This window comes from Oryzias latipes, chromosome 13 (genome assembly GCF_002234675.1).
Source record: "Oryzias latipes chromosome 13, ASM223467v1".
Lineage (NCBI taxonomy): Eukaryota > Metazoa > Chordata > Actinopteri > Beloniformes > Adrianichthyidae > Oryzias > Oryzias latipes.
Genome location: NC_019871.2, coordinates 12,111,742 through 12,123,117, shown reverse-complemented (window position 1 = coordinate 12,123,117; position 11,376 = coordinate 12,111,742). Strand labels below are relative to the sequence as shown.

The following is an 11,376-nucleotide window of genomic DNA, read 5'->3' as shown; positions in this document are numbered from 1 at the left end:
CTTTATTTTTATTACATGTTTTAGTGTAACTTAAAACTTTATTAAAAAAGCAAAGAAGCACATGCTTTTAATATCTAAAAACAAAACAACAACAATAATTCATATATCAAACATCAACCACCTTTACACCTCTTCTTTGTTCATCTTTGTTCGTGTCTTTGGTCAAAACAATCAAAAGAAAAGGGTTTTATGAGGACAAATGAAATGTTTTCACATCATGCTCATTGAAAACGTTTCCAGCACAGCAGACTACTAACACTTATTAAATATCACAATAATTAATTCTAACTTGAGTCCACATGTTTTTTTTACACATATCAAGCCCTTCACATCAAAAGGATTATTTACTAAAATTGATTATTGCATGCCAAGGTCATTAATGTGAACGGCTAAACACACCCTTTTCAGCCATCGGATGTCTTTTGCTCCACAGGAAGTGTTTAGGGCAGCCATGAAAACAGCAGTAATGACAATAATGAGCCCAACAGCGGACTGCTGCAGATGATCTCAGGTGGAGCAGCTGCTGGAGCAAGAAAAAAAGGACAGACATTCAACATTCCACCTATTCAATTTTTCCAACATGAAAGGCGGCACATTTTCATTGTGGTGCAGATTCATACCTCCATAAAGAGGGAGCGCCTGAGTCTCTCCTGAAAAAAAAGGAAGGAAACAGTCAGAAATGGACACCGTTTTATTTACGTTGTCTTGTTACAATTATTGTGTGAAATAAGTGTAAGATTACAAAAAAATTATTGTATTATTTCTGAATTGATTTGGACTGTGGCTCTGTCTTTTTAAACTTTTATGGGAAAGTATAGGCATGTTGGTTTGTTTTAAAAAAAAAAAAAAACTTTTATTTCCAAAAGCAGAAATTTAGCTAACTTAATTATTGTTTTTTTCTTTTCTTTTGAACCTCCATTTATTGTTTTTCCTGAACATATTTGTCAGTTTTTAAGGTCATTTTTTACTAATGGTTTGTCCTATCATTAAAAAACTAGCCAAATTTTGTGGGGAAAATAAAAGAAATGTGAATCTCAAAAATGAGTCACTTTAAGTGTCCATGTAAACAGCCATCAAACGAAACTTCATAGTGTTTTACGGGCAATTATCTAAAAAAATGCCTGTCACGAGACCCTTTTTATAGTTCTTATGTATTTCGTTGTTATACTACTGTTGCTGTTAATATACAGCAACAATATCTATCAGTTATGTCAGTCGTAGCCTAAGAATTCCTATTTTGAACAGTGTGTAAGATTGTGCATGCAGTCAGTGTTATGCATGTTGGTTTATAAAACACACAAATGTACCCATACTGAACATGTTCCCATATACATGCATGTGAGTTTTATATAATATAAAACAAAAATAGGGGTGGTGTTTTTTCCCCCCTTTGAAGACGCACCAACACTCTGTTTGCCAACAAATATGGGAGGAGAGGTGATTGTTGTGTTGGTCGGCACAATCTCTGCTGCCCTCCTCCTCCTGATTTGGGTGGTTCCACAAGCCTGATGAAGCAAGAAATACACAAATTTCATATATTTTTATTCCCAAATGACTTTTTTTTTTATAAGAAAACAAAACCAATACTCACTGGCAATAATGAGGCACAGTTGGAGGCCTCACACAGTCTGGTGGCACAGTGCAGGTAGAAAGTAGAAACTGTCAGGTTCTTGTGCTCCACAAATCTGAAGGCCTCAAATGAGAAGCGTGCCGTCTGTGAAACCCCGTTAAGTTCTATCTTTGTCTGCGCGTCACGGGTACATCTTGGATAAGATATGAGGGACGAGTCAGTCGGAAGGAAGTACAAAGGGTCTCCTTGTAGTATTGTGTGTACATTTACGCAACTCACCCCACAAACAGGTCATAATAGGTGCTCAGCATAGGATAGGGGCTGGTTGTGGCGTAACACCTGTCCAGCAGCAAGTTAAACCTGTAGGAAGATTTACGTTGCTTTTATATTTCTATTACTTTTGTGTTTTTCCATTGGTGTTACTTTGATTAAGTTGTTGAGTTTTGAGTACCTGTCTGTGAGATTGGTGGCTTTGACATTAACATAAATCTTGGTCTTGAGGTTGAGTCCGGTTGGTGGAACGGTCAGAATCTGTGTGTAGGCTGGATCCTGATGGAGGAAAAGTACAAACAATAAATTAATTAAACCATCAAAGGAAAAACAGCTCATCGATCACAAAAGCTAGGGACCCACCTGATAAAGCTGCATGCTCAGTGTGCTGATAAAGCTGCCATTGTTGTCCCGTATGGCAATGTTCACACCTGATCTGCAGTCAGCAAAGAACACATTTTTTAGTTTTTTATGGTTTTGTTTAATATTTTCAAAAGCTCTGGTTGTGATTTTGAGAGTCAGCCAGCACACTTACACTCCGATTTGGGTGTTGTTGAGAAGGTACTGCATAGGGTAGTTGCACGAAAACTTGTACAGAATCTGTGGACGATAGGTGATCGCACCTGCAGAGGGGTCTATGGAATTCACCATGCCAGAGATGTTCACATACTGAACTTTTGAATAGTCTGCAAATATTCCACTTCCAGTCTGATCTGTAATCTGAAAATAAAATAAAGGATGAACCATGTTTCCTCATAAGAATACTTTTTTTTTAGAGTCTTCACTTTTTGAGGTTTTGGGAAGCACCTTGTACGCATTTGCGCAGGCTGAGGCGTCGGTGTCATTGATGGGGAATCGGAATCTTAAAACAGGTGGTGACACAGTCCAGTCAGCCTTCCCAAAGCACAGTTTGTTACTGAGCTGATTATTTACAACCATCAGGGACTCGTTGTAAAGAGCTTGGTACATTGGACAGAGGAAAATACTCAGGTCCATGTACTGGGTCCCACAAGTTACATTAATGTCTGCATTTTCTGGACAAATAAGAATAAAACAAACAAGGAAATGTCAATCAGTGTTGTGAAAAGTTTTAAAAATGACTAGTTGTTTACTGAAAACTACACACACCTGGGGGTCTGTTTGTTGGGCTAGTGATGCATGCATCTGGTATTTGGGCTTTAACCTGTAAAATCAGGCAAAGCTGCAGTGTAATGATGAGCAGTCTCATAGTTTTCATTGTGGACCGGAAAAAAGCAGCTTTGAAGTGAGAACCAAGGAATTTCTGTTGGTGAGACACGACAAATCACAACAATCACTGGGTCAGCACAAAATAGAAGAGCAAAATAATGTTGCTTTAAACTATTTTTATTTTCAGATGTACCAAAAAGAAAAAAAAAACAGTTCAGTGGTATTTATTTTGGCGTAAAACATAGCATGCATGGTTTACAATCATCATTTTATTCTAAATCAGTGACCACCAATACTTACTACTCATATGAGTTTTGAAACATGAAAAATTGTACAGCAAATCCTGAAATCCTTATATTCTGTTTCAGTTTTCGTATGTCTGTATAAATAAGACAAATACTTTTATATGATGCTGCTAATATTACAAACCCATGATCACAGTATAAGGTACATAAGTTACCAAACTATCAGGTAAAATTAACTGGGGACTCACCTGTAGGGCCCTCTGTTGCACATCCTACCTTCTGCTCGCACATCCGTCCATTTATACCGTTATTGTCTCAGGGGAGGAAGAGGGAGGACAATGCGGCAACCTGAACCGGGGTTTAAATTTCAACTTTTTTGAGAACTGATCACATGTGTTGCCTTGGTGAAAACAAAATCTGTTTACTGTCCATTGTATATTAATCAAATAACCTAAAATGTCACATTATTCATTATACAAATCAGATTAAAGTCAAAATTCCAACAATTTGAATCAGTTTGTGAATGAAATAATGCATGGCACAAAAAAATAAATGTTTTTTTTATAAATGGCCTTAAAGAGCAGAACATTAATAACTATTACATAAATGTATGCAAGAGCTAAACCTATCAATGTGACTATTGGACATTATTTACTGTGAAGTTGATGATTCATCTTAACATCTGAATTGGAAATCATCTGCCCCACTCTTTTGCACAAATATCTGAAAGTTCCTGATAGGGGGATTTGCTAAAACGTTTGCATGGAAGCTCTGGGGTTGTGGCGACACAGAAAGATTTCCATTATGCAAAATCCATTGCTGACTTTAAATTATAGCAGAAATGGGTGTAAATATTGGTGTGGCCTAGAACGCTTCAGCCTCCACTCATCAGCATCTGCCAAGACAAAATACGGAACACACTGTAAAAATCTAAACTATTCTTTATGATTTTCCATAGCTTGGTTGTTTTGTTGACCTCGTGCTACTGGCCTAAATAATGGTGTTATTGGGTCATGTTAATGGCAGTCATCACACCTAGTTCCATCATTGGAAACCATAATGTGTTCACTTAAACAAAGGTCTTAATAGGGCAGGGAAAGACAAGGATGAGAGTGATTTGATCTCCAAGGTTCACCTCTGAGATCTGTTTACACGATAAAGAATCACTCACTGAATCATTCTGTAAAGGATCCCTTTTTTGTGCATGTTATGACTTCAGGCTGTAACCTTTAAATAGAATCTTCCAGAACTTTTTGTACACATTGTGAACAAATGACACGCCCATCCTAGAAAAATCCAAAGACTTTTGTTTAGCATCACAACACGAAAAGGACTCCTGAGACGCAGAAGAACACAGGCCATAATGCAACAAGAAGATGCGGCCTCAATACGGCACCTGGTAGATTACTGTGGGAATATTGGATGTCAAGAACACCACTTTTAAACTCTAGGACATGCCACTTGTGTCACTGAATCTCACGTTCTCCCAAAACCAATCGACAAGTGAAAGTTCTCGTGGAAATGGGTCGGAATCTGAACTCCTGTAGAATTTCTGGGAATCTAGAACTCGCTCGGCTGAAGAGTCTGTTCTTTTGTAGATGTAAACATTTCTAATTTTGTATTTTATGTGCTTGGATGATGCCAATTTAAAAAAAAAATAAAAATAAATAAATCACTCAATAGCTCTTTCCCAGAAATCCATGAGCACAGATTGTGACTTTGAAAATCACAGAATTATTTTCAGCACTTATGTATGCATAATGTGTAATATTATTTTTCCAAAAATAAACATTTTACCAAAACATGTAATCTCCTTTTTAACATGATTGTATTTTTTGCTGTCTCACCAGAAAATGGAAATGATCTTTTTCTAAGTTATCCAAGCTTTATACTCACTGAAAGGACACATATCGGGCCAAATGATGGAAACTTTTATTTTAAAGTTACCTTTTTGCAGATATTTTGGCTCTCTTAACAAGCCAGTAGTGTTCGTAAATCTTTTGTTTGGTCAGCTGAATCCCAGAATGCATTCAACTCTGTCAAAGCTCTTCTTTGCTGTGCCCCTGTCCTGGCTGCTTCTGATTTGGATTGTCCCTTCAAGTTAGAAGTGGATGCCAGTGATTGTGGTACTGGGGCAGTTCTGCTGCAGGAGGATGAACATGGTATAATAGGAACCCTTTTGTTATTTTTCAAAGAGTTTACCATTCATCAAAACTCGCACAGTATGATTGAGAAAGAAGCTCTTTCTTTTTTGCTGGCACCAGTTCCCATCCGGTTACAGTTTACACTGATCACAACCCTCTAGTTTTTATTTTAAGGATATAAAACTCAAACCAGTGATTCACCAGATCACTGTTGGTTCAGGATTTCAATCTTCACATCAAACACAAAAAGGGAGCTGAGAATTTAGTAGCGGAAGGTCTTTCACACAGCATCCACTCAACCTAAGTAAGTGCTTCTTGGGGGTCAGAAGTTTTCTCTTAGGTAAGGGGGGGGGGGGGGGGGTATTACAGCTGAGGCTGTAGTTTTTCTTTTTTCTTTTTCTGCTGCATTGGGAGGTTTTGTCTTTCTTGTTTTTCCTCCTTTATCTTTATTTGCAGATTGTCCCAGATTGTCCTGAGCATCTTATTGGTTGATGACATCCAGCTCTGTGTTTAAATACAACCACGTCATTTGTTGGAGAGGCTTTGGTCCTTGTATACTTATTTTCAAGTTTAGTTTTTATTTAGTTTTGAGTTTTTCTGTAAATAAATAGAAAAAATTCCCAGTTTATTTTCAGCATGGGTGTGTTTGTGAAAGTTTTTTAATTCATTGTGGTACTTAATTAGTTCCTTTTACCTTTATGTTGCATCCTTTTTCAAGCCCCTAGACAGGGGTGTAACATCAGTCTTGCATCCTTTTAGAGACAGAGCAGGAGCTTCCATCAGCAGCAGTAAGTCAGACTTATCTCTAGGTAGGTTGTTGCATTTATTTACGAAACATCTATTGTAACTTTTACTGTATTCATAATCCTAACCACCCGTGTAGCAAATAATAGATGGAACAATAAAAAGTGAAAACAAATAATAGATGGAAAAAGAAAAAAGTGAACGTCCATGAAGTTCACCGCAGATTAGATCTACTGGTCATAAAAGCAAAAAAGGTAGAATTCCTAAAAGTTTGATAATCTGCAGCCTTAACTTTAGGATTTTTCTGTTAAAATAAAGAAGACAAATATGTTTTTATAAATTGAATTAAATTAAATTGCATTTAAATTTGAAAGTATTTTTGATTTTCCGAAATACGGCATAATCAAAATCAAAAGACGCCTTAAAAATATATCAAAAGATGATTGTAGTGGAGCTTTAAGGAAAAATCCTGAATATTTTCTACTCATCACTTTCTGTGACCTTTAAATGCAGCAGTAATATCACTCAGAATCTCTGATATTTTTCAAAAACAAAGGAGAAAGGTTTGCTTCACTACTATTGACATTCATGCCTTTTTTCGGGGGACTCCAGCTTCCTTCCATCGTCCAAACACCTGCTTCATATTGATAACTCTAAATTGTCCCTGGGTGTGAATGTGAGTGTGTATGGGTGTGTGGCTGTGGCCCTGCGACAGACTGGCGACCTGTCCAGGGTGCCCCCAGCACCCATTTGCCCATGGGTGGCAAGGATGGGCTCCGGCAGCCCCGTGACCCCGAAAGGGACAAAAACTGGTTGAAAAGATGAATGAATGATAATGTCAGTGAAGAAACTTTTTGCAGATTCTCTTTTTGTGCTCTCTAAGTCTTCATATATAATTTCTTTTTGGGAGTTAACTTTTATATTTATTTTTTATTTTTTTTTATTACTCTTATGTTATAATTAATAATATTTTTTATACCTCTGTCCCCTCCTGCGTTTGTGTCCTCTCACAAACCACTAACAGCTTTTTCAGCAATGAGGGAATATGAAACCATGTAGAAGCTGGACTTTATGAGTAAGCCAAGAAACAATATGGTTTTTCAGCATTAAGATGTGCTTCTCTATTAGCATAGATGACAACAAACACAACTTTTTTTTACCATCAAAACTTTGACTAGAAAGTAAATGTAGCACACTTCTGATTGGTTCATATAGGGGACTAAAGGAAACATGATATGTTTCCTTTCTGATTCCATATCTGATTTTTAGGACAAACGAGAAAGTATGTGAGGTGATGTATGTCATGAAGAGTCACTGAGTTCAGAATGTAACATAGAAGTGTGTAGCTATAAAATTATTCGATAATAAGTCAAATGAAAGGACAATGATTATTTCTTAAAAAAAAAAACGACAGGACAAAATGATGATACAGATCATTCGTATTTTTTTATTTTTATAAAGCTAATTTCATTCATATTAGAATTTTTTGCCATTTTGCTTGATAATTAATTTATGCTATCCTAGGCACTTTAACATTGGGAGTTGGGTCATCTAGACCCACTAGACAATGCTCTGAACCTTTTTTCTTCAATGATTTGTGATCTTCACTGGTGTCCATGGATTACATGAAATCTTTCCACCTTTATCCACCTTTGTCATGGTGGGAATAACACATCAATGCAAGGGTGGGGTCATCTAAGATGGCACAAGGGTTAACTCATTACTTTTTATGTTTTTACTTATTTTTATTTCTTTTTAAAACTTTGTTTGTCACTGGGAAACAATAACTTGGGCATAGGAAAAAATAAATATCTGTAATGCTAAATTCATCAACAATACTTTGTGAGCCGTCATTATTGCCTTTTCTAGTAAAACATTTGATAAAAAAATAAAACAAACAAACAAATAAAATCAGTCCATAACTTTTAAAATCGAATTCAGAACTCTTTCTTCCTTTTTTTTAACGCCCGCACTTTTAAGTTTGTGATGCATTCAAATGATTTAGTGTTGGATCATGTGTGCCAATCCTAGAATGGTGTCAATGAACTGTAAGCAGTAAGTGGAGCACGCTGTTCTATGAGTCACGCCTGAAACACACGCAACGCCTATGAGCTTCATCAGTATCCAAATGTTTTGTGGCAGTAACTCTAGAGAAGTGCATCTTGCTTTCAGTTGTCACATTAAGAAAATGTATTGCATTGAAATGGATCCCATGAGATCAGACTCAGGAGTTTGAATGGAACTTGATCATTCACGGCCCACTTCTTTTTATGTACTGCTATGATCCAACCATTTGTTGTTGTGTTTTTTCCTAATAGAGATGCCACTTTTATCCACTCAACATTTTTTGTTTTTTTTACCAAAAGCAAGCACGTGCTTCACTTTGTGTAAAAAAATTAATGAAGTGTAACTTTTTGTTTTGTTTTTAAATGTTTTAATCGCTTTCTGTTCTATCTCATTATTCGTGTGCTAACTTTGTACATGATTTTGCTCTTTACGGCATAAACCAATATTTCAAGACACATCGCTAAAAATTTTGAAAAAAAAGATCACAAGAACAATAGAAAGTTGTGTTTCTAGCTTCTGTCCACAATTTTTTGTATAGTTTTTGATAATGCCAAAACACAAAGACACATTTCAAAGCACCTAAGACATATTTATTAAGACTTAAATTAAGGGCAAAACATGGTTTCATTCATTACCAAGTTAAATGAAAAGAAAAAATAAATAACTAAAGATATATATATATATATATATATATATATATATATATATATATAATGTGCAGGTGCGTAAATTTGGGCACCCCTGTTGTTTTATTGATTTTACTACCTTTAGCAATAATTGTTGGAACACAAAATTTTAAGCTCATTGACCCTTGACCTATAAACACATGTGAAGCCAATCATGACAAGAGGTATTTAAGGTGGCCAAGAGCAAGTTTTTCTCCTCTTTGCATCTTCTGTGAAGAATGCCAACATGGTAACCTCAAAACAGCTGTCAGATGACCTGAAAACAAAGATTGTTCAACATCAAAGTTTAGGTGAAGGATACAAAAAGCTTGCTAAGAGATTGCAGCTGTCAATTTCCACTGTGAGGAATATAGTGAGAAAATGGAAGACCACAGGCACAGTTCAATGCAAAAATCTCAGATAGGCAGAGGTGAAGGATGGTGACAACAATCAAACTCAACTCATCGTTCAACCATTCAGTTTACTTTGCAGAAGGCGATTCTGTATGGAAGAGCAATGCGGAAGAAGCCTTTTCTGCGCACATGCCACAAACAGAGTCGCTTGAGGTATGCTAAAGCACATTTGGATAAGCCAGCTTCATTTTGGAATAAGGTCTGTGGACTGATCAAACTAAAATGGAGTTATTTGGACATACAGTAACAAGAGGCGGTATGCTTGGCGAACAAAGACCAGCATTCCAAGATAAACACTTACTACCCACAGTAAAATTTGGTGGCGGTTCCATCATGCTTTGGGGCTGTGTGGCCAGTGCAGGTAATGGAAATCTTGTCAAAGTTGAAGGTCGCATGGATTCCATTCAGTATCAGCAGATTCTTACAAACAATGTTCAAGAATCAGTGACAAAGTTGAAGTTGCGCTGGGGCTGGATACTTCAACAAGACAATGACCCTAAACACTGCTCTAATTCTACAGAGGCATTGATGCAGAGGAACAAGTACAATGTTCTGGAATGGCCATCTCAGTCCCCAGACCTGAATATTATTGAAAATCTGTGGTGTGATTTAAAGCAGGCTGTCAATGCTCGGAAGCCATCAAATCTGACTAAACTGGAGATGTTTTGCAAAGAGGAATGGTCCAAAATACCTTCAACCAGAATCCAGGCCCTTATTGGAAGCTATGGAACGAAATGGAATGGAAACAAGTTTATTTAAAATATAAAAAAACACAAATAAAAAAAAAGAGAAAATAAAGAAAACGTTCACACTCGAGAAAAATAAAAAAAACATTATTATAAACAAACAGAAAAAAAATATGAACACAAATATTATGAACAATTATACAACTATACTGTAAATATTCAAAAAGGAGTGAGAAGTATAAACTCATATAAACTCACCCCCTATTACTCATTAATGTTAATTACATTAGCAAACAGCTTCTTTATTTATATATAAATAAAGAATATGTATATTTGCTGGTAGCATGCTATATGTGGCTTTGAACATGATTAGTGCTGTACGCAGCTCCACCAGATCTGTAAGTCTCAATAATTTTGATTGTAGGAATAATGCATGTGATCCAGATAACCCACGATTCGTATGATTCGTATCGCCCTCTTTTGAAGTATTAACATTGAATGTAATGATGTTTTATAATTGTTTCCCCATACCTCCACACAGTAGTTTAAATGCGGTAGAACCAGGAGACAGTATAGAATATAAAGTGATTTATGATTTAGGACAAATTTTGCTTATTTTGCACTGATATGCTTTTAGACCATTTTGATTGTATGTAGTTGATATGTAGCTTCCAACTTAATTTATCATCAATTACAACATCAAAAAATTTACATTCATATATTCTTTCAAGTTTGAAATCATTAAATCAATGTGCATATTTCTTTTACAGTTACTAAACAACAAATTTTTTGTTTTGCTCAAATTCAATGATAATTTATTAATATTAAACCATACATTCAACTTATTCATCTCTTTAGTTACATCTTCCAACAGTTTGTTTAATTCATCACCAATACAGAAAATATTTGTATCATCTGCAAGGAGAACTAATTTAAATATTTCAGATACTTTTCATATATCATTAATATACAAAATAAATAACTTGGGGCCCAACACTGACCCCTGTGGGACACCACAAGCAATTTTCAAACATGCTGAACAAACATCTCCCAGCTTCACAAACTGCTTTCTCATGCTCAAGTAGCCTTCTGATCCAGTCTAACACTATCCCTCTAATACCATATCGTTCTAATTTATTCAGTAATATATCATGGTTAATAGTGTCAAAAGCCTTCTTTAGATCAATAAAAATTCCAGCAACATATTTTATATGATCCATTGCATTTGTGATTTGCTCTATAAAGTATGTGATTGCCAAGGGTGTTGATCTGTTTGCTCTGAATCCGTATTGACTGTCACTAAGAAGTTTGTGCTTTTCGATAAATGCATCCAATCTACATTCAAAAAGTTTCTCCAATATTTTGGATAACTGTGGTAATAAGG

General features: G+C 35.9%; 1 protein-coding gene across 1 annotated transcript; it reads right to left on the bottom strand.

Moving 5' to 3' along the window:
• Positions 1–11: 11 nt before the first annotated feature.
• LOC101169130 (zona pellucida-like domain-containing protein 1) lies at positions 12–3,545 on the bottom strand. Its single transcript, XM_020708201.2, has 11 exons — positions 3,522–3,545; positions 2,969–3,122; positions 2,648–2,874; positions 2,376–2,560; positions 2,204–2,276; positions 2,022–2,119; positions 1,850–1,930; positions 1,592–1,763; positions 1,403–1,505; positions 621–650; positions 12–523 (listed from the first exon to the last, which is right to left on the bottom strand). The coding sequence occupies exons 2-11, from the start codon at positions 3,075–3,077 to the stop codon at positions 441–443; spliced, it is 1,161 nt and encodes a 386-aa protein (XP_020563860.1). The 5' UTR covers positions 3,078–3,122; positions 3,522–3,545; the 3' UTR covers positions 12–440.
• Between the last annotated feature and the right edge of the window lie 7,831 nt (positions 3,546–11,376).

Bases quoted from the DNA above. Each gene is read 5' to 3' on its own strand.
- LOC101169130 (XM_020708201.2), bottom strand. From the start codon at position 3,077: ATGAAAACTATGAGACTGCTCATCATTACACTGCAGCTTTGCCTGATT. The intron at 2,875-2,968 runs GTGTGTGTAGTT...TTATTTGTCCAG, and splicing joins CCCAACAAACAGACCCCCAG to AAAATGCAGACATTAATGTA. The intron at 2,120-2,203 runs GTGGGTCCCTAG...TTCCTCCATCAG, and splicing joins TGAGCATGCAGCTTTATCAG to GATCCAGCCTACACACAGAT.